The sequence below is a fragment of the Hesperophylax consimilis genome, chromosome 22 (genome assembly GCF_061612785.1).
Source record: "Hesperophylax consimilis isolate HC1 chromosome 22, BYU_Hcon_1.0, whole genome shotgun sequence".
Taxonomy (NCBI): Eukaryota; Metazoa; Arthropoda; class Insecta; order Trichoptera; family Limnephilidae; genus Hesperophylax; species Hesperophylax consimilis.
Genome location: NC_142857.1, coordinates 14,532,802 through 14,558,143, shown reverse-complemented (window position 1 = coordinate 14,558,143; position 25,342 = coordinate 14,532,802). Strand labels below are relative to the sequence as shown.

The window sequence follows — 25,342 nt, the reverse complement described above, 5'->3', positions numbered from 1 at the left end:
AGATATTTCATGTTGGGTACCTATGATATGTTTCCTTGCAATGTCTGCTAAGTGGTATGTTTATTCATTAATTCCCACGTGACGTGTGTAGTATATAGGTGTATGTGTGTAATGTATGTGTGAGTGTGTGTTTATATATATGCCCATTGAACAGTTTACATTATTGACACAATGCCACGTTTGAATTTGGGCAGTGAATCCAAAAAATTGTCAATGTATGAGTTTAGACAAATATCATTTAGACAATGAAGAGCTCGGTTAATTGGCAAATTAGATGCTAGATTTGTTTTATAATTAAGCGTATGGAATAGAACTGTATGTCGTGTACGCTTCAAAGGTATTTTAAAAATTAATAAGGGACAGAAATGCGGTACAGTCGATGTTATTGTTAAAAATTATATGTATAAATGTTAAGTCAGCTTCTAGTCGCCTATTTAACAATTTATTTCCTTTTACGTTGAAATAATGTTTATTATACTATCAAAATCATTTTGCAAAACCAATAATTTCTACTGAATTTTGGCCCGGTAAATAGTATTTTTAATAATTTTCATTGAAGGCAAACTTATAAATTTTCTAATTTTCCCCACTTCTAGAGTGGTCGTTACAAAATTACCATGCCTTGTATTAGAATTGTACCACCGACTACTTCATTATTTGTACATACAGACTTGTAATGCGTATCCCAATTGATGTATCCTGTTTGTTATAGATGCATTATATTTTATTATCAGCTAACGTCATTCTATCTCCCCTCTCATGTTGATTATATTTTAATGTACATTGGTTCCTACCACATCCGCAGCGACATTCCCTTTCTTAACACTTGCTCCCATTGATAACAGATGTGGGGAAATGTGGTATTTAATTTAAACAGAAGCGTTTAGCGGTTTATGTACGATATCGTTTATGCTTCTGTTATCGCTCATGTTATAATATTAAAATAACAGTACAAAGTATTCGTGTTCTTACACCCTAAACCTTAGAAATATAGAAAATAATACACATATTAGATCTATTGGCAAAATCATTTTCTCGATTTAGAAGATGAATCATAGTCGTTCAGTATTGTGGTGATAAGATCGAGATCTTTAACGTCTTTTGCGTCCGACAGAAACAAAATTATGTTTTAAAGAAATGCGGTTTTTATCGAATATCAAAAAAGATAGTTAAATTGTAATATTTGCTGCAGAAGGTCTCGTGCAGAAATGAAAATGAATGCGGATTTTGACTGCCTTCTTTATCGATGAATGCATTTATACGCATTGCCATTAGAACAGTGTAGAACGTGGTTATAGATTGACATTAAAGTGTCAATTTCTCCACCGCACTGTAGAAAATTGTAGTACTTGGTTAAATATATAAGATTTCTCCACCGCACTGTAGAACATTGTAGTACCTGGTTAAATATATAAGATTTCTCCACCGCACTGTAGAACATTGTAGTACCTGGTTAAATATATACGATTTCTCCACCGCACTGTAGAAAATTGAAGTACCTGGTTAAATATATATAGATGACATTAAAGTGTCGATTTATCCACCGCACTGTCATTTCTAGATCTATATGATAGTCCTGAAAAACTAGATGATGTTTATGTCTACCCCACTCTAAAGCCCAAAATAATTTGTTGTTATGTTAACATACTCTAAAACTCTAAACTACGCTCTTAAAGTATGTTTTCTTCATGTTAACTAATAGTTTAAGCTGTCAACGCGTCACTCATTTAACTTCTATTTCTATTAAAATTTATTGGTAACTGCTTCCACATACTTATATACCAAAAATGTTACCTCATTAAGTGCGGAGTGGCATTAAATCAACGTCAAACTCTTGCATTGCTTCGCTTTGCTACCGTTTTGTCTAAGATGCTGTATGTATCCGGCTGTCATTCATGCTCTCCTGGTATTCTGAATAGTATTTGTCTCGGCTTCTGAAATGGTAATCTCCCAGCTTGCCCTCGCCGCACGTATTGGGGATAACTGATTAACACAATACATAAATATTATGTTTATTTAAGCTTTTTCAGCAAGGGTTCTCAACCGGTAAATCCCAATAATAATAATCGTGAATTTTGAAAACAATTATAAAATCCACATTTTTAATACATGTTTGAAAAAAAAATACCCTGGTCATAGGACAAATTTATTTTGCTAGATTCATGCTTTTCTGTTAAACCTCAGGCTAATTTGTAAGCTTTTGGGAAGCAAATATGGTCTCCTAGAAAATGTTGTGTCTCCCTTACCATAATGGTGAGAAATATGATCTAAACGGTGTTAGAAAGAGAAAACACCACGCTTTATATTCAAATCGAGAAGTTAACCATGGAAAAATTAAAATGTATACCTCTATGAAACCAAAAGTTCCGACCGCAATCTGAGAAAACTATATGAAACTTCGTGAATTTTGAAAAACAGTCATGTTCATAATACATTTTTCTAGTAAAATATTTACGCCACAAAACGTACATGAGCTGTTTTTATTTTTTTTATGTTTGCTTTCAAAATTTAAATATTTCAAAAATTAAGTTCATTTCTAAAAAGTGTATTTTATTACCTTCCAAAAACAGATTTTAAATTTCAGATATTTTTAGAAATGTTTCATTTATTTGTATTTTAATGCACAGCGGAAATACACCCAAATTGTGACAATATGCCAGAGGCTTGAAACTTTGAATTTAAATAACATTTAATATATCTTGTAAGATTCTTGATAGAAGTCGATCCCCACTTAAATTAAGATACAAAGTTGCTCCTAACCTCAAACATGTTGGCAACCCTTAGCTATCAGTGTGTTGTGTGAATGTTTATTTGTAAGCTTAAAGTTGTTGACGCAGGGTTTTTATCTAGGTTTCTAAATCTACTGTCTGACTGTCGAAGCTTTTCCTGTTTTTTGAGCTCGGTATTAACAGGGAGTAATAATGTTTGTTGATTCTACATCATTTTATTTTTTATCACAATATTGGATTTTGGATGATATCTGAACCAAATAGGCAATGGACTCATTTTCAGAAATAGTTAAGGTTTATCTGTGTTATAAATGAATGTTTAATCCATTTTTAAAGAGAAAAGCATAAAAAAATGTCTTTCACTTTAACGAAATATATTTTATTTTTTTTAATGATAAACTAATTTTTTGTAAGACAAGGTTTTTTTATGCATAGCATAAAGGATTGCAAATTATTATAAGTAATATCCATATAAATTGAAAATATGTCCTCAGTAAAAATAAATTCCGCCGACGGGAATTGAAGAGAAATTTGTCTCGACGCCATCTAGTGGGAAATTTAGCACTAACAAAGCCTTTCCTACAAAATAAATTTGGTTGTCTACCGGTGAAAAAATATAATAAATGATAATTGTTGATTGAAGTACTGGTACATATTGAATTATTTTGCGTATTAGAAATAAGCCGACGTAGCTCAATGGTCCAGTGAGCGGATATCAGAAGGCGCGGGTTCAATTCCCGTCGGCGGCATTTATTTTTACTCGGGAGATATTTTCAATTTGTATGGATATTTCAGGCGACTAATTATTGCTTACAATTATTTGTGATCTTTTGAGCTATATTTTAATTTATTTTATTTATATTATAGAAACCAAACATTAGATTGGTTACAGTGATAAAACGTAATGTGTTTGTGGTATTTACATTTATTACCGAGTGACGTGTGCAGTGTTTAAATGTGAGTATATTTGTGAGTGTGTTTGTACTGTGAATTGTGTGATAAGTGGTGATTATGAAGTGCAAGGTTAATTGGCGGATTTGCTGCTGAATTTTTTTTTGCGTATAGAAAAAATGCTGTACGGTGGGTACACCTCAAATGTACGTTCAAATTAATTAGGGACACGAGTTCGGTACAGTGGATGTTATTGTATTGTTTATAAGTCACATTTCTATAAGAGATTGACATCAGAGCGTAGAATAAAGAAAAAAAATTGAATGGAAACAATTTGAACGTATTTTAATAATAACTGCTTGTGTTATTCTTTCTTATATGTGTGCAAGTCAAAACCTTGCGATATTCTAATAAAAATGTATTAAAATTATATTTTATAAAATGTTACCTTTTTTCACTTGGTTTGACAATGAAAGACATTTCGTTCTTACCTTTGAACGATTCTTCCTTCAATTGCTTAGGTATTTTGGGTATGTTTAAAATAGGAGCTAGTTGTCAACCATTTAAACCTTCCATTTCACTCCGCCTCACAATAAACTATTAATATCGTCGTCTTAGATCCCACAACTTTGAAGCTTTCTCTTCTGTAACTTTCAAATAATATAATAATAAGTATGACAAAAACACTAAATTCTAAAATAATATATTAAAATATTATACCAGTTAATAAATAAATTATGTACACGTCCATGTTTAGTTTCTCTAAGTCATAACTCTCCATCAACTTCAATGGATCTAACAGATTATATATTATTTCCAGAGTTAATTTAAAGGTTAGAAACGAGATTGAGTGATATATGTCTCGTGTTAACAATATGGCCGTAACCGTGGATAATCAAGTTATCTATTATTAAATACGGGGTCAGCAGTTCAACTCTCCAAAGGAAATATACTTCTTGTTCACAACCGTTTGTAAATAAGTCAATTTCTCTCTGACGCGAAAATTGCACTTGAACACAGTACATTAATTTGACTTCCTCTTCGAAATTGAACTAGCGCCTGAGTTTAGATAATTCATAGTTCTTCTGCTTGACTTAAGGCCCCGTAGTAAGCGTTAAAAGATGGTTTGAAAGGAAGATACGTAATTACGATTGTTAGAGGGAGCGCGCTAATATTAAAAAAAAAACGATAATAATTAAGTGAAAATATTTAATAAAACAAGATTCATTTGAAGTAGGGCAAAAATTATTATTTTTTTTTTTTTGTATTTCTTTGGCATTCACTATGTAACAATTTCTATACATTTTTTGTTTTTAATGAGTTTTTATTATTCACAATGTACATTTGTTACGTATAATTTTTTTTATAAAATTAGCGACCGGTTTCGACACGTCCGTGTCATTAACTAGCTATTTTAAAACTAAATTTTTAAGTGCAGAAATATGGGGTTTTATTTAGTTTGGTTCTTTGGTTGGAGGGATTTGAGGGAGGGGGAGGGGGTTGAGAGGGAAACGGAGGGATGAGTCAAAATAACGGGGAACATTGTCAATAGAGGTGATTTGCAAGGTGCTATTATTTTATTTACTATATTAATGCTTGAATTAATTTTTTTGTTGATTTCTAATGTTTCTAATGCGCACAAATTAAAATATTTATTAATGTTAGAATGTTTAAACTTAGTTTTATCCCGGTTGAAGCTATGGCCTGTCTCTATCAAATGATTAGCGAACTCGGAGAAATTATTATTTTTTAAACATAGTTCGTGTTCCCTAATTCTGGTTTTGAAATTTCTTGTAGTCATACCTACATACTGCGAGTTACAATCATTACACTCTTAAGTGTATATCCCATTTTTATCTAATTTATTTGCTTGTTATTAATTAAGTTTTTTATTTTAGAATTAGTGTAAAAAGCTGTCGAAATATTAACTGGTAACATGCGGGATATTTTTAATTTTATAAAAAAAATTATACGTAACAAATAAAAAATATGTGAATAATAAAAACTCATTAAAAACAAAAAATGACAAAAATTATTTATTTGCCTTTAAAGATATATTGTGATTTTTTCGCATGCCTATAACATATAAAATAACAGAACAAAACGTGTTTTAAGAGAAAGCTACAAGCCAAAAATGTGTATATTCTTGATAAACCTTATATTGTAGGTAATAGGCATTAAAATCGCTTGACAAACGTAGTCTAGAATCGTTCGATTTCAAGCACAAAACTGTTTATTTATTATTTTGTAAATAATTTTATAAGAAAGCAAAACAGTAAATCAAATTAAACTGTTACACATAATATTAACTATAATACTGTATTTTTTTAAAATTGTTTCCTTTTCGCGTTCATACATTTCTATTGAAAAAATATTTTTTTTAGTAGTTTACATTTATATTTTTTATTGAGTAATTTATTTTTTTATTTGTGTTCTACTCAAGCGAAACGATAGAAAAACCTTCAATTTATCTAAAGCATATTTTTTGGTATTCACAATGTAAACCAATTCGGTATAAAGATTAATCAAAATAGTGATTTAGCATTAAGCTTCGCCTTAATAATTTTCTAATGAGGGAATTTCATATAATTCACGTTTCGGCATAACAAATTTAAAGATATTATCTTCAAAAATATTTTTTTCTGGAATTTTAAAACTTAAAGAGTTAACGAGAAACTAGAGTTGTAATATGGTAAAAAATTGGGTTTGCGGAGACTTAATAATGTAACTTAAATATCAAGATTTACCTTTTGTTGAAATATGTAACGGCGGCGCGGCGTTATGCTGTTATAGCTAACTTCTCGAAACTTCTTCAGTGTTTTTGGAACTATAACTAGAACCTACATACATACCATGGTACGAGGGTGGCCTGAAAATTTTCCGACCTAACAATGAAACAAGGTTTTTTTCTTTTTAAGTTTTTATTTATTTTTCTACATAGTCTCCTTGTAACTCTACACACTTCTCCCAGCGATGCTCCCATCTCTCTAACCCATCCAAATAGTACTCGGCGTTTTTCTCTGCAAAATAATTGTTCATAAAGGTGATTGCCTCCTCATTTGACAAAAATCTCTGTCCTCTGAGCGCAGTTTTTAGATTAGGAGACAAAAAGAAGTAGCTTGGGGCTAGATCTGGTGAGAAAGGCGGATGGTCAAGCAGTACATACCGCAATTCGTGGATTTTTGCCATGGCAACCGCAGTTTTTGGTTACTTTTTTACTTTGTCGAACATTTCCTATGGTTAGTTCACGAAAATAAATTTTGTGTTTTTTAACAGCTCCAAAGGAAACGCTTTGATTTTGTCCTAAAAATTGGAAATTTTGTGTGACCTTCGTGGTTGAGGGGCAAGGCTTTCGACTAGTAATCCGAAGGTCGCGGCTTCAAATCCCGGCACACGCCGTAAATTTTGTTTGATTTATTTGTGTTATTTTAAAATTCATTCGATTAAAATAATATGTAGTATACCTCTTTTTCGCCACGTTATGAGACCGCCATTCAAAATTGAAACGTTGCTTGAAATGGCTTGAGCCATGTTTGGTGATCAGATCTGAATAGCCAGGTACTCCACCACCTTCTTCTTCCCCAACTCCTCCCCCTCCCCAACATACACCGATTGGGGATGCCATAGTCTCACTGTTAGGAATATTTTGTGGTATTCACATTAAAAAAAGATAAATCACTTAAATTGGTAACAAAATGCTAACCGGTTTCGACAATACTAATCCCTACACCTTGTGAAGGCGCAATTGTGCCGAAATTGGCGTGTACCACAGACATAAGAATATAATTCATATGTCTATGGCGTGTACCTAACAAATAACACAAACGTACACTGCTTCAATCCTTTCAATGTTCCATAAAACACTAAAGTTAAGTACCCACTAATCTCCATCGCATTATGTTTTTCTACGACAAACTTTCCAAACATAATATTGTTCATCAAACATATCTAAATATTTATTCTATTTTGTTATCAAATCATAAAACGGATCGAACGCAAACACGGATGTAAAATTATCATAAATAACATTTGGTAGGATCCAATAACCAATGACGCAGCTTTTTCATTTAGAAGTTTATCAGACTTTGGGAAAAATTTTGTATCTGCTTTGCAGCAATGATGAATTGTGTGAAATTATACCAATAAGAAGAATAAGGAAGCATGCAGCTGTATTTAATAATCAGATCTGAAGTGTCAGGGAGTTAAGTGATGTGTGAGTTATAAATGAGAACAAAATTTAGTAATGAGAATCTTCCGAGAAGAGAGGAGATACAGAAATAGACTTGTGTAATAAATGTTAACTCAAGAAGTGCTGTTATTTGCTTTTGCCAGCGCCAATCAGGCGATGGCAAATAATTGATTCTAGACCGCCCAAAAGAAATCATTTAAGATTACTGATACTTGGGGAAAATCCATTATCATGTTCTCTGATGACTTTCATTCACACTTGAATTTTTTTGATTTTATGAACGCATTTTTAAACCTAGACAAATGTGTTAAATTACTCATTATTAACAAGTATCGTAAGTGTAAATATCGCACATCTCTGTCTTCGCATTCGTTCCTTGCCTTGCTAAATTTTCGTTCCTAAATATTCTCATTATTCGAATCAAGTATTTGATGCATCTGATCATGTTATGACTTCCTAGAACGTCCTGAAACTCCATAGCCATCAGTTGGTCCACATGTTTAAATCATAATTAAGACTTATAATTTTGTACCTCAAGTAAATACCAGTGGAATAAAATAATAAATTACCCAGTAAAAAATTTAAATGTAAACTACCAAAAAAAAAGGAAACAACTTTTAAAAAATACAGTATTATAGCTAAGATAATCTTTGACAGTTTCACTTGATCAACTTTTTTGCTTTTTATAAAATTATTCACAAAATAAATTAAAACCAGTTTTGTGCTTGAAATCTTACGTTTCTAGACTTCGTTTGTCAAGCGATTTTAATGCCTATTACCTACAATATAAGGTATACCAAGAATATACACATTTTTGGCTTGTAGCTTCCTCTGAAGCAAAAGCAGCGTGAGCGTGATGTACGGCGCTGTAATAATATCTGCCAAACCTTTAATGGACGCGATCACGTCAGTGTACATTTTTTTAAATGGTTTAGATTTAGGTAGGGAGGTAGGTACCTGTCTACATATTGAGATAACAGTATGTATGGATAATGTAATTTACTAGTTAATCGTTTTGTCGCAACGCCCACAAAATCGATTAAGTTATGTTTGTCATGTCAATAATATTGTTAAAGCATGTCAATTAACAGATAATATCTACTGACAGCAATGAGTCTAGTTACACCTACACACAAAAGAAGTACACACCAAAATGTAGACATGTTTTATTTCAATTTGTCTAAACACGTTTAACCAATAAACTGTATCGCTGACATTTCCGTAAAAACAAAAACATATTAATTGCTTTTTAAGATTATAAATACTCAAATTTACCTCGTGTAAAACCCACCTTTATTGAGTTTTATTGATTTCATTATTATTTATTACACCAAACATCAGCCATGACATTTGAAAAAAGAATGAACATAATTGGAATATGAAAACATAAAGTATAGACTACGTCAAGAATTTTTTGAAATGTAACAGAATGGAATTATACATTATTATTACTATGGCAACACCGATAGGGTAAAACCGGGTAACAGTGATTTTAGAACAAATTGTAACAGATTCAAATGTGAATTTATTTTAGACTTCCGCATCTGACAGATTGAAAATGCACAGGAAAAATGGCACAACTCATATTATTATTATGAGAAAGATACTCTTAGTATTACCCTGGTGTAAAACCACCATTCAGAGCAGCTTAAAATGACTTTGGCCGTGTTGGTGGGCAGATCTGAATAGCCAGGCCATCTTCTCCCCCTCCCCACAACCTTCAATAATAATAGTGATATTTGGCTAATTTATATAGCGCCGTTTTCGTGAAAAATCACCTCAAGGGCGCTGTACAAATATATTTCTTAAATAGTTAATACTAGAATTACTGACTTATTATTGACTTACCTCTAAGAGTATCTAGTGACTTACGACTAAGGCCTATAACTTGACATATATATTTACATAATATGTAGAATCTTAAAACTAACATTAACAATCTAATTTTACTAGCGCCAGAAGAAGAAAGAAGTTCTATAATATTAGGGTGTTTTTCATAATTAATATTAGAACACGGGTGCAAAATGCGCCCAATGGATGTATATTTAAAATGAATGTATGAGATAAATCGTCTTAATTAATCTTTAACGCATTTAGATGATTCATCTGCAATTAAACCGGTTGACGTGTTATGTTCCCGCTGATATTGTCCATTGTCCATTGGTAGGCAAGTTAATAGCAGTTTGACTTTATCATAAGTAACCTTACAATATACCCAAGGGATGTCATTGGATCACTGGCTCTAGACGGCAAGGAGCAGCAGGGACTCCTTTGATGTGTTCATTTCAAAAATACAAAAATAAACATTTAACTACAAGCTCGAACATTAAATTTCCTTAGAATCATCTGCTTTCAGAAAGGGTCACTAATTTCTGAACAAAATTTGTTCGGGTATTGCAGACATATTCTTACCATAATGTTTGCACTCAATACCCCTCTTTTTGATCCTTTTGTCACCTTGAGAAGAGATAGCGCCGAGTATAATTTCAAACTTTCAACAAGCAAATTACAAGTGACAAAAGGAAGCAATCCAATAAGCTGTGAAGTTTTAGTGTACAAGAACAAGTGTTTAGGGAACAAGAAGATAATATACATCAAAAGATAGGTCTATCAATTTTCTGGTGGCATCCTTCCAGCTGTAACAACTTCCATAATTTCTGTACCATAATCGAAACCAAAACTTCGCGGCCCTGGATTGCATTTTACAAACATTACAACACCGTTTGATATTGATGTTAAAAAATATTAACTGCTACCGTGGTGCTTATTTTAAGTTACATTTTTTTTCCTTTCAACCATCTTAGTGTTGCCATTTAAAACCATTTAAACGATCGCAACGCCACGTATTTTGTGTAAATTTTCTTGACAGACATTAGAAATTATTTTTTGGTTCGTTTTAGTAGTCCTTAGTAATAATTGATAATAGTTAATGATCGTCGTGAGTTAACTTCTATTGCAGCTGCTGAAAGGAATTAAAAGTAATGATAATGTTTTATTTTGACAAGATAATAACTAGCATTTAGTTATCATTTAATCAGCATAAAGGAGCTAATTAAATGAGCACACTCATCTCCACGAGTATCTCTTCCACACAGGGCGGGATTAAGACCTTTAGAGGCAAATGAGTGTAAACCAAAATATTATTACATGTTTCGGTCGGTCATTGGCTGAATTAGCATCGAGTGTGGTTCCCACCAAGGCGCAGCATCTTGGGTTCAATTCCTCGGATGTCTAAGTCCTCCATCACGACGCAAGCAACATTTTCCGCTTCCTATGATTATAGTAGGAGATTTTCAAATACAAATATATTCCTATTAGAGTGACGCAAAATAAAAATGTTTTTCATTGCGACAATTCCTATTCGTTTATGAACTCCCTTATTAATTAATGTCGATTCCAATTCGTTTATGAACTCCCTTATTAATTAATGTCAGTTCCAATTCGTTTATAAACTCCCTTATTCCACGTATAAAAAGCTCAGGTAACCGATATGTAAAAAGCAGCAGATATTTTAATATCACCGAATAAATTTACAAAAAAGCATTTAACCTTTTTTTTAAATATTTATCACTTTTTTTAAAAATAGTTATCAGATATTGTTTTGTAATATACTTATTTACACTATTTAAAATTATTTTGTTTTCGTTTATGTAAAAATGATTACTAATAAATACCATGAATAAATAATTACGCTTTTGGTGAAACTTATTTCAGCTGCACGATTTGCAGTTTTGTAGAGAAAACTTTCTCATTTAAAATATTGCTATTTTATTAAGAAGTCTTCAAATTATTGACAGCAGGCCCTCAACGAAAGGATTGATTGGTTTCCTGCTAAACTAAGTAAAAAGGAATGTATTATCGCCATGTCGGAACACGTGGATTATCAATCTAATCAATCTCAATCTAGCCCTGTACATCCATATATCTAGTGACGCGATAATTTAATAATAATTCTTCCATTTGTCTCACATCCGTACTAATATTTAGCATTGGATTAACGACTTCAATAATTTGAATTGCGTTTTTTGTGCTAACATTGTACCATTAGTTATTGGAAAACTACGTTGGTACATCATTGTTGAATGATGTTAAATGTTTTGATGTATTGATGTTTTTTCTGGCAATAAATTTTATGCTTTTATAAACAAATGATGTCGTTTTTATATGTCTACGATTTATCTCAATAAAACTTCCGTAATGGTTCTCTTTTATATTGTGAATGAAAACGTTTCACGTCAACGCAAAATACTAACTCATCAATCTGCTTGTATTGATTTGAAACATTATGAGATATAACAATTTATAAATATTATTAGATATATATTTCGGAAACTAGAAAAGTGCAATATTTGGTTCCAATATGATGCGTGACAAAAATAATGAATTAACTGATAATCGCCAATTGATGCAAGACATAGTAAAGAAAGTTTGTTTTGTGTGAATACTTCACAAGAGTCCCAACTGCTCCCCGCTGTTCGGAGGCAGTGAGACTATGGCACATTGAGAAAAATTAGTATCGATGATTTAATAAAAATCCTTACAACTTATTCGTAATCCGGTTAAGAACGGGATTGTAGCGCGTTTTATGTTAAACATTCCTAATATATCGGAACACATGTTCATGCATCTGCACTATGCCTTGATAATATATAATGACCATAATGAAATATATAATTCTAAAATATTATGATTTTAATGAACACGTGTTCTGACATTGCGATATAACATTCCTCTTTCACTAAAAAATAACAGGAAACCAATCAATTCCGGACCGGATTATGAATAATTTGAAGAGATTCTTAATCAATTAGCAATATTTTTTATCAGTAAGTTTTCTCAATCGCATCCTCAATCGGAATCTGTTTGAGGGCGTAAGGTAATTGGGAAATGGGGGAGAGAACGGTATGGAATTACCTGAATATTCAGATCTGGTTAACATATACGGCTAAAGCCATTTCAAGCAACGCTGATATATCTAACATACCCCTGATGATAGCCGTCGTCTGATAATAATAATATTTTTACATGTAAACAATGCTGACTACTATCACTAAGCAAATCTCAAATAAAAATACCCGTATGTCCATGTTATTCAACGGTAGAGACAGGTGCACAAAAACATGTAAACATAAATATTCCTACATGTTTTTAAATGGAAACATGGAAACTACAACATAGAACAGACTAACAATTCTCAGACATCTTGCCAAAACGTTTTTGTGGCAGACAACATACAAAACATAAAACATCAACGAACGACAGCTACAACCAAAACATTGAGAGCAATTCTCCTATGTTTTTTGTGAAGATTCTCCTTTTATTGTGATGGTTCTTTGACACAGTGCTGGACTTAATATGGTATGCTGGAAGCTGGAAAAAATATATGTATGCTATTAATTTCTTTTCAGGGTGAAATGCCTAAAATCAAAAAAAAAAAAAATCTGGCGGTTTTTTGTTCCGTAAGGCTTTTATTTATCCTTGACTAATTATTTTCTTTTTTTATATACACACAAAACTCGGTTAAGCAAGTCTTTCTTGTAGCACCGTATAAAATTTTTATCATCTTTAATTGCGCTCTGAAATATATTTGATTTGCTTAGGATTGTAAAACAATATTACAGAGACTTCTTTCAAAGACTCTAATTCGTGTACTTTTATTCTGACGAAGTAACCATTGATTTTGAAACACATCCATTATTTTGATTAAGTAATGTGTAAATAAAGTATTTTATTTTCAATGTGCTCTATAAGTAGGTACGTAGGTCTTTCGAACAATTCAAATTCATTTATTTTTATTTGCGTTTATACGTTGGCAATACTTTTTACATGACTACACCCGACCTCTTATTTAAGATTTTGAATGACAGGATATTTAATATAACATTTTCTTTGTGCATACTGATATTTTTGTAATGTTTTGTTCGCGTAATAATTGTAGGTCATAAGTTATGCTTCTGTTAGCTTTTGTCTAAATACAACTCTGTTGTGACAAGAATTCAAAATATAACAGGCCAATTGCTTAGAATAAGTCGAGAATGTGCCACAACCATATTGTGGTGGTAAAGACTCTCATTCACCGCATTCCATTATGTATGTCTGTCAAAAGTTTTGATTCAGTTACTGCAGTACACACCTACTCGGTTTTGTCATTTAACTGACCCAGATTTCACCCGACCGTTCAAGTGAAAAGTCTAAGATTTTAGCATAAGTCCATATAAGATTTTAGCACAAGTGTTTGGCCGTTTGTGGGGCAGCGGTCAGACATACGATGCTATTATTAATAATGACAAAACTTTTGATGGCGCAGACAATAAAAAGTAGAAAAATCACGTCTGCTGATGATTACTTCTTTTGTCGTGGAGATTCTTAGTCAGATTGGATAGGGTATGTTGCATATAGGTTTGCGGTGTCGCATAAATTAATGTTGAATAGTACAACAACGCAGTAAGGAATACATACATATCATTAGATAGGAATAATACATAAATGTCATTAGATAGGAATAATACACACATGTCATTAGATAGGAATAATACATAGATATCATTTACAATTTGGGAGGCGGTTATGGGTACTGTCTCCCCAGGAAACATTCATTGGATAACCAACACCTGTTGCATAGGTCACCCTAAGTAGTTCGCTACGTTTGGTGACTTAATAAGTACAGCTGGCTTACAACTAGGATTCATAGTAACTAGTGACTTACATCTAAGACTTATTTCTAGTGATTTACGACTGGGGCTCATAACTACTGACTTAAAACTAGTGACTTACATATAGGACTTATATCCCTCTCACAACAAAAATATATGTAATTTTCAGTCATCTATCATGCCCCAGCCAAGTAAATGTTTAATAAATTATTATAAGCAATAATAAGTCGCCTGTAATATCAATACAAATTGAAAATATCTCTCGAGAAAAAATAAATGCCGCCGACGGGAATTGAATGCGCGCCTTATGATGTCCGGTCCGGCAGGCTGATAATATTACAGGCGACTATTTATTGCTTATAATAATTTATTAAATAAATTAAATATTTGATTGATCTTGTCATATATTCGTGAAACATCATCTGCTTTTGATTGCCAAACGATCTGAGAGTCAATTCACTTGACTTGTTATCATTCGGATCTCATTACCTCACATTATCCTCATTGATATGACTTCGAGGCCTCTGTACCTTTCCCATTGACATACGTATTGCACGAATAGAATCGCCAAACAGTAATACTAAAGAGTATGTTCACACAGTTTGCAAAACATTACTGGTAAAAGCTATATATTTACTAAACGTCGTGGGTCTACATTAGATAGAAAAGACCAAAGGTATTTTAATTCTTTAATATATTTATAAGGCGCCAACATTCAAGTTGCCTCAGGCGCCATTTCCTATTGTATCGCTCAGCTTTGAACACATTTGTACGTGTGAGAATTTGATCTGATAAATCTTTATCCCTGAAGGCACACCTGTCCAAAATCTCCGAGGTCAACTTTACTATGTATGTCCGGAGTCCGTTACATGAAAAGGGAGTTTGAACAACACATTCATGTTTTAATATATTTTGGCACAACGTATCCCGCATGTAGCCGCAGGGCCTCACATTTTTGGGGTCCCCTTTCCGAAGTGAAAAGCGAAAATTTTAAGGTCAAGGTGCTCCATTTTCCATGTGTTATAGGTAAACAATGGTATTTTATATGCCATGCCAATTATATTTTAAAATTACCGGAAGCGAATTTAATATTATCTTATAGTTTTCATACATATAATTTTACAAGCCTTAATTAAAGTCCAGGTGGAGTAAAAAATTCTTATTTATTGTTTTTGTGTTTAATTCGTAGAACTCCATTTAATTTTTTTTATAAATTTAATTTAGATTAAATTTGATAATATTATTATTAAGTTCTGCAAGTGTTTTAGTTTTTTATTATTGTGACAGCTGTTTCGGCTTACAAGGCCATTTTCAAACTGTGGTTAGTCCACACTGAGACGACGTATTTATACTATTTCAAATGTAAATTTTGAAGGTGCATACATTGATTTATTACTGGTTAAACCTAAATTTCTATCAATTAAAAATCAATAAACGAACGAATGACCCAAATTTAACACTAATTAATAAAGTACGGAAAATAATTTACTCACCACTTCTCAGTATTTTCACAAAACCCAAGCAGTATAATGCACCCAAATAATTCATAGCAATAAAGTCATTAGTAAATAATTAAGAACTCATTACCATTTACTGAGGGGAAAACATAGATTGGTTTAACCAACAATAGATCATGTCATCGGTTTAACCAGTAATAAATCAATGTATGCACCTTCAAAATTTACATTTGAAATAGTATAAATACGTCGTCTCAATGTGGACTAACCACAGTTTGAAAATGGCCTTGTAAGCCGAAACAGCTGTCACAATAATAAAAACTAAAACACTTGCAGAACTTAATAATAATATTATCAAATTTAATCTAAATTAAATTTATAAAAAAAAAGTAAAAAATTCTGTCAAAATAAAATAACCAACAAATGGAAAATTATACCTAACTTGTGTCTCAAGCAATTATGCTGTTCTTTAAAATTTCTTTTGTTATAATTAAAAATAATTATTTCTGCGGTGTGTCTGTGTGTAACTGCGGTTCAAAACTCTAGAACTCTAGGAATTTGATTTGATTTTCAAATAGGAACTGATGAAGTACTTACCAACATTATTTTATTGTAATTAAAGTTAACTAATAGTGTTCATTCGAAATGTTAATTTGAACGTCTCTAAAATTGACAATGTTCGTTTTTGAAAGGCGAAAATCCAATCATTTTTTTAAGAAACACTTTCATTATCACATATTTTGCAATTATTATAATATCCTGTGATATTTGACATCATATTTTGATGATACATAATAAGCTGTTTTGGGGAGACCCTCTGAACTCTCCAGTTGGTTTCTCGACCCATCGCCTTGATATGTCGCTCCCACCCACTTTGACTCCTAGAATCCTACCCAACCTTTAAACCTTGTTCCACCCCCGAACTTCCTCTCCTTTAAAATACCCTCCACACAGCATTCAATATATTTCGAGCTGTACAAATATTTGGTTCCATGATAACTCAACACAGTGACAATTCAACACACTTCTAAAAAGTGATATAAAGTCATTAGAAACGATAAAAAAAATTTAAACCTAACCTAACCTACTTAACCCAGTTATTAAAGTTTTTGTTTCATCACTTTCCATGACTGTATATAACTTTATAAAGATGAGATGAATTATAATTTTGTGAATTATCCGGTCAACAAATATTTGTGTCCTACTACTAACTATAGATAAATATATTGTAAGAACTTATAACGCATAGAAATATTTAGATTATTATTACCTAAATCTATATTTTAACTCTTAAGTAACTTTTACATTATTATTACCTATATCTATATCTTAACTCTTAAGTAACTTTTAGATTTTATTATTACCTATGTCTATATCTTAACTCTTAAGTAACTTTTAGATTTTATTATTACCTATGTCTATATCTTTACTCTTAAGTACTTTTAGATTATTATTACCTATATCTATATATTAACTCTTAAGTAACTCTTAGATCATTATTTCCTATTTTTACATATTAACTCTTATGTAACTTTTAGATTATTATTATCTATATCCATATCTTAACTCCTAAGTAACTTTTACATTATTATTTCCTATTTTTACATATTAACTCTTATGTAACTTTTAGATTATTATTATCTATATCCATATCTTAACTCCTAAGTAACTTTTACATTATTATTACGTATAGCTATATCTTAACTCTTAAGTAACTTTTAGCAGATATGCGAAATGTGCCGAAAATTCATTTGGAAAATAACATCACTTTAACAAAACAAACGGACGTTTTTAAATAAATTATAGTTAATAAATAATAACATTTTGACCTTTCTTAAATTTAGCGCTTGTTGGTTTTTGCGCTCTCTGAAATCGAATTGCAATGTCAAATGAATAATCAATATTTGAATTTCTGCAATACATGTTATTATGCAGATTCAATAAATTTATGGTATTATCAAAGGCGGTAAAAAACATTTAAACTTGATTAAAATATAAAGAAACTAAATTGGATGGTTGAAAAAACCAAAGCGCAGTCCAAGCAGAGTATTGTCAGAATCGAAAAGTTGTTGCTTGTACCAGCAATAGCTTTTAGTTTAGTGATCAAATCTGAATAGCTTGACACTTCCCAACATTTCTTTTGTTCATTCTCCTTCCTCTCCCCACTCCTTCATACGGAGAGAAATCAATGTTTGCCCTCACGATAAATTTAGAGGCCTAATTAATAAAACATCAATTTAATAATTTTCGTTGTAATGCAAATATATTTGAATTTTCATGAACGTGTTCCGACATTATGATATATATTCGTAAATTATTTATTTTTTACATACCTTACGAGTAAATTATTTTCCTGTTTTCAGTCTTACTGGTTTGCAACAAACATTCATATTTGTATGCATATACGAATGTACAATGTACATATTTACTATATATTTGAAACTTTGCTTTATTTACAATATCAGGTGTTATTATTTCGATTCGATGTGATAGTGATAGTGATAGCATTTGATTTTTTAAATTTTTTTATATAGTTATGCCACTATCCATGTATATTGTTACACTTATATACATAAATTGTCAATTTCCTCTGTAAAAGCCCGATAGGGCGTTAATGAATAATAAATAAATTACTAAAAGTTTATCAGGAAACCTGTTAATTCATTCGTGAGGCCTGCAATTCCGTTTCTTAATAAATTAGCAATAGTTATTTTAACATTATTTTGTTCCATTGTAAATTGTCCTTGAGGTGCATAAATACAGCTTATTATGTAATAATTCTGTAGAACTCAAATTCTTTTGAAGGTTGTCACATTGGAGAGAAAATTGTCACATCACGTTTCCGTGTAGGCATTTATATTATGTTGATAGTTTGTTTGTTTCTTAGCATTTCTGTATTAAAATACATAGTAAGTGCTTGGAAGTTAATGCTAATTACATAGAACAGTCACAGACGTCCGACAAATATTTCATTTAATCTCTGCTAATAAGTTCGAAGACCCCACTAGAATATTGTTTGAGTAATGGGATTCTTTGTTATGCGAACTTGGAAATATTACGAGACAAAAATCATCAATTTGGTATAAGATCTAGGTCCTAGTTCAAAACAGTTAACCTCATCTTTTAAGTAGAAAATCTGACTTTGTTTCACAATAATAAGTGTAAGCTCTGGCGTCGTGAAATTTATACAAGTAATAATTCAACATTTTTAAAAACGTCAATCGTTTGAAAAATATTTACGAGTACGTTTTGGTGACGTTGCTGAGTTGTCGATTGATTTTATTAATTATTTTCCTCAGTTTGGAGTTAATGTTGAAAATCTTAATTAATTATATCATCAAAGTGTCCAAAAATATATATGTAGGTACTAAAACTTTCTATTTTGTAAGAAAACAAAAAAATTTATTGCATGAATTTATTAACTGAGCTTAGCGAAGTCCTGTTTTAACTCGACCATTTGGGATTTCATCTGTCTGTAAATTTGTTTGTTATATTCTGGTTCAAGGTGGTAGCCGTGTTGGATACTACGATTTTTATCTCACCAGAGTTCGCATGCTCGTGGTTCCTACTACGAGCCGTCAAATTGGAATAATCAATATTGTGGTACCTACCGGCCTGAACAAAGTTTTAAAAAGAATTGTTAGCTTTCTTTAAACAATTTTTTTAACTCTTGACAGGCCAAGATGCCGAACAAAATTTCTGTACCCAAGTGGGTCTTCCGACGACCCCATGCATTTTTCTGTCGTATGGGCTTTTAAACTATAGAAATCCCAATTATTCATTCAATTATTAATGGTAACTTATGTATTTGCGCTGAAATTCGTAAAATACTAAAACGATATGTCAAGTATTAACGCTAATATAAGGAGGTTAGTAATTTTGGGTACTACCTACTCCCCCACTTGGCTGCGGGAGGGTTAAATCCTAATTTGAAATTTAAAAAAAAAGTTACATAAATATATGGCTTTTAGGTACCTATTTGTAGTTACAAATCTTACAATTTCATAATTTCATTGAATTTTGGTATTGATATTTAAAAAATTAGAAACATCATTTTTTGGACATGAGGTCTACTGTTCACCGAACTATGCATATTAATTACATACCTAAATAGTTAGTGATTTGTTTTACAGGGTTTGCAACCCAATATCGTAATTCGAAAGCTGTGTTGGTTGCAGACGCTGATGTAAACAATGATACAAAATAAATTCTTGGAAAAACCCTCCATCAATAATAACTTCTCATATCATATAATAAAAACTTGCAGTGACCTTTCCGATGCCAAATTGACTTTGGACGTCAAACATATCAGCCAAGTTCCGAACAATTATTTGTTTAATTTGGCCGATTTGTCTTGTATTGATTTATTGACTTTGAGATGCTGTCAACCCGTGTTAGTTTCGCTTTTGTAAATACTGCTTACTTTTTGCTGCAGAACACACAATAATGAGAATGTGTAATTAGTGCTTAACCTTCGAGTAATTAGTTTGCTTTATTTACGGTTGATTGGAATTCAAAATAACACACTTCCTATTCGTTGTTTTTCGTAACTACGAATACTTAGATCATTGTAATACTTTTTGTCCTTTGTACGCTTTTGTCTAATACTTCCTTATCTTTGTTTTACCATGGATTCATGGATTTAGATGAATTAATTAAAGAGAAAATACGTTATTGAGACAACGCGCGAGATCGTACTCAACTAGGTACAGTGGACATACTTTAGCGGGCCGTTCTTATACCTATTCTAATGGCTATCCTTTTCAAAAGCAATGCTAATTTTTTTGTTCGATTAGTATAAAGTGTCTTTTATTTTTATAATGTCATTGTTTAAGTATATGTTTTTTCGTTTTTACATAGATTGCTTTACAAACTTTAATCCGATTATGTCGACAGTTTATTATGTTGACCGGTTAGTGGCTGAGTTGGCATCGCATTTGGGTCCCACCCAGGCGTCGTACGTTCAATCCCTCGACTGGCTAAGTCCTTCATCACGACACAAGCAACATTTTCCGCTTACTGTCGTGGTTACAGGAGATTCGAATATTGTCAGATTATTTGTAACCACGGAATGCTTGTCTTGCTTTTAAAATAAATGAAAAATAAATGTCAATCATTTAACATTATTTTTAAATGTCCTTGGAAAGATTCAGTGACCAATTTTGTTAAAACCCATTAATTAGCTGGAAACAAAGAAATAAATTGGTTAAATCGAGGTTACTGATTGCCCGGTGGATAAAATGTTCCGCTGGCAGATGGATGGTATTTTTCAAATCCTGCAGTGGATACCATTCAATTTTAAACGTTCACAGTTGAGACCGTTAAAACAATTTTTAACACCCGCCCTAATTTAAAGCTGATGGTATTTTTCTTGTTCAATATTAACAGTGACGTTCATTATTTCCAGCACGCCAACAATGTGCGCGCCTCCGCCCTGGAGCACGGCAGCCGACGCGCCGCCCGCGGTCTCGCCGCTCGCGGACCCGCCCCGCCGACCGTGCCCTACCTGCCCGCCGCGCGCCCGAGCACCTTCTTCGCGCGCGACAACGTCTCCAACTTCATCTCATGGTGCCGGCGCGCGCTCGGCATCTTCGAGTGCCTGCTCTTCGAGACCGACGATTTGATCATGCGGAAGAACGAGAAGCACGTGATCCTCTGTCTGCTGGAGGTGGCTAGGAAGGGATCCAAGTTTGGTGAGTCCAATATCATTTTATTTATAATACTTCACGTCTCTTTTCACCTTTACAAAATGCACTATTTGGAGATGATGTAGTCCCGGCTAACTGGCTTCATGCAGTTAGGTTAGGTTGGGTTAGGTTATTTTAGAGAACAAGAAGCACGAGATCCGCTGCCTGCTGGAGGTGGCTAGGAAGGGATCAAAGTTTGGTGAAGTCAATATCATATTCTATTATGTTTTTTTTCTCAACCTCTCTCCTTACTTATCTCCTTCTCTTCTCCACTTCTTTCAGCCTCACAATATACCTTCTCATTTGGGGATGTCATAGTCCCACTGGCTTCCGACGTCCAGCTTTCGACATATGCCTACCTTGAAGGTTTTTTTGTTCTAATTTTGCCGATTCTTTGTACCTACAGGTCATCAAAATACCTCATCCGTGGGTGACCTCTGTTTCCTTTTAACAACTAATGTCAACACTGGTCCATGATGTTGTAATTTGTTAGTTGCTTATGCTATATGTCCAGAATGATCCAATTTGAGTGTGGAGTTTGGGAAGGTAATGTCGACAACCTTTGACTTGATCCTAATTTACTCTTTCGTGTTTCTATATCTCAAGAACGTACCTATCGTGGCTCTTTCCATGGCTCTTTGAGCAATTTTCATTTGTCTCTTCGTTTTTGGTAAAAGTTCGTGTTTATGTTCTAAATATTTGTCTCGGTAGAATGCATTTATTTAACACCATTTTGCAATATTTTAGTAATAATCGAAATGGATTGTACGCTACTTACAATTTCGATTGTTCTTGCATACGCAACATCCTTTAACGAATTACAAACATCGAATTCTTAAGATGTCAGCAAAACTCACTTCATGCAAGAACACCGACAATATTCAATCAATTTTTATAATTAGAGTTTCAGCGGACCCAGACAATGGCCAATCTCGAAATCTTGCTAAATATAATAATCATTACTTGTACAGACAAAGCAGCAATAATTACAGCGGCAACTGTGGGTTTCAAAACAGGGTCTAGATTGAATGGACTGTCTTCCTTCGTAGCACATGTAATAACTTGCGAGACAATAGATACGCAATAAGATATGCTCGTACAAGCAAACAATCTAATTGAAATTCGCCACTGCTGGTATGACAAATAAGAATGTTACTTTCGCAACGTATTTATATGTTTTAAACCCCGGATTTAGTGTTTCGAGTAATAAATAATTGCCTTTTGATCAATCAACATTAAAATTATTTGTACATGGTGGTATTATCTGATTATTTGAATGCCTATGTCTGATAGTGGTCATTTGAACTAGGCATTAGAAAGTACTCCAAAACTTACTCCCCTTTAATACTTTTTTACTGTCACCTGTCCAGTTTATGTTGCAAATTTCAAAATAAAGTTTCCTCATTCAAAAGCCGCCATTCTTTGAAGGGTTCATTTGTAGATTTATTTTATTAACTTTCTTTTAGCCAGAGTTTTGTGATGATTTTAGGCTTGGCTCTGTAGTAAGCGTTCAAAAAGGAGAAGAAGATGGTTTGGAAAGGATATAATGCAAATACGAATGTATTTGCATTGAGGAAGCGCGCTTAGGTATATTAAAAAAACCGGTTACAATTTATAGGCGTAAGCGAAAATATTTAATAAAGAATGACTTATTTAAAATAGAAGAAAAATCTTGTTTATACTTATATCATGCTAAATAACAGAACAGAATGTACAATAAGGATATCAATTTATTTTAGACCACTTTAATTTTAATTGCACTCTACCGTTTTCGGAAGCACCTTTCCTTCGTCAGGATAGTATTAAAACTGCTAATGTTTTAATATTCTCCTGACGAAGGAAGGGTGCTTCCGAAATCGGTAGAGTGCAATTAAAATTAAAGTGGTTTAAAACAAATTTATATCTTTTATTGTAAATTATGACGAGCCACAAAGGAAATGCTTATTACAAATATGCAGAACAAAATGTGATTGTAAAAAAATTCGAAGCATACCTTCCGATTTTTTTTCTATTGAGAGAATATCATATATTACTTTTTAGGATCGGAAAATATATTGATATTATTTTAAAAAGTAACTAATTTTTTTAAGTACTTCAAAAGTTAAAGTTTTTAAGTGAAATATGTTATAAATCGGTATAAATTCGGAATGTGAGGATCTAAGATAGCCTTTTTCGTGTACCTAAGGTGACGCAATAATTTGTGTTTCCAAGGTTGCTCATGAAGAAGTTGATCTTCGGAAGTAGATCAACAAAATGGCAGTGTAGGAAGTTAGATAACATCAAGGAAAATTACTGACGCATGTCGCAAATAAAAAAATCAGATTACTTGGAATCCAAAGATTGATCACTACGATGAAAATATTGCTATTAAAATAAATTTATTGACAGTAATAAACTTCACGGGTAATATCACAAACAAATAAAGTTCCCATTTATAAAAAAAATCAACCCATAAAAAACTAAGAACGAATTGTTTCACAGAATTTGAACAATTCATCAAATCTGTTAGATATATATAATTATTAGCAAGTTGTTTCAGAAAACTGAAATAATGACGTACCTTGAAAAGAACCTTCACGGAACTTGAAAATAATCTTTGAAATTTGAGTAATTGTTCAAATTCCGTGAAACAACCGGTGCTAAGTTTGTTAAACTATCTATTTTCAATTTTTGATGTAGTTGCGCCATTTCTTGAGCCGGCTAGTAGTCAATTTGAAAGATTTTTTTTTGTTCAACTGGGTTGAACCTTCATCCCCAGGGATTGGCTCTGAAACTTTTGAAATGTATTTTAAAACGAACAAAAATGGTTTGACTAACGATTGGACATTCCTCCCAGGGACTGAAATCGAGCCAAAACCCGATTGGGTAGGACAAACATTTATTTAGTATATTAACTGTTATAATGTCATCCATTTTCAGAGTAATGCATATATGTCAGCGTGTGTGTACGCGATTGCCACTTATTTTAGATAAGATGAACTTTCGTCGACAACGAGTTTATCAGCCGAGTTTCAGCTCGGCTGAATGTCAGGAAGTGGCTGTTTCCGAACACAAAAGTGAAATTCAAAAGAGATGTATTTACAAAAGGACTTGTGATGAAGACCTTTCAGTAGCAAATAAAATACGTTTCAAAGCTATAAAAGAAGTAGGTGAAGAAGAAAAACACCTAATTTGTGAAAGAAATTGTGCATTTATAAAATAATTTAATATCGTACAAGATCTCTTGAAAATCTATATTCTACGCACAAAGCAATTGCGGTATTGAAACATTTAATTGATTAGGTGCCAGTGGAATTAAACTATTAATGTTCGCTTGATTGGAAAGATAAAGACAAAAGATTACCGCTGCGTACTATTGCCCCATTGTGAAAAGTTGTATCCAGTGACAAATATATATTTGACGCAGTTAGGCGATAAGGCTGATTAATAGGATGGAATATGCGGTCAAAGCATTCCGTAAACAGTTTATTGGTAAACCATTGACTTGGGAAATAAGTTGTCTTCAAGGATAAAACAAATAACACATAATATATTACAATAATCAATGTTTCAAAAGAAGAATTTCAATGATCCCTTGTTGGAAAGATTGTAAATTAGATCGAGGAATGTCAAAATTACCTTACAATACCTTGCACATAAGCAATATAACGCATTACCTAGTAATCGAAAAATTCCGGCAATTAACAAAAAAACATTGGCAAAAGCTCTTAAAAGCTATTTCCTCAACAGTTTTATT

General features: G+C 32.4%; 1 protein-coding gene across 1 annotated transcript in view; it reads left to right on the top strand.

Moving 5' to 3' along the window:
* pigs (GAS2-like protein pickled eggs) overlaps positions 1-25,342 on the top strand; it is a 379,701-nt gene that overhangs the window by 232,391 nt on the left and 121,968 nt on the right. The window contains exon 3 of the mRNA XM_089644950.1: positions 21,327-21,612. Within this exon, the coding sequence (XP_089501076.1) occupies positions 21,327-21,612 (286 nt within the window). The remainder of the gene's footprint in view (positions 1-21,326; positions 21,613-25,342) is intronic.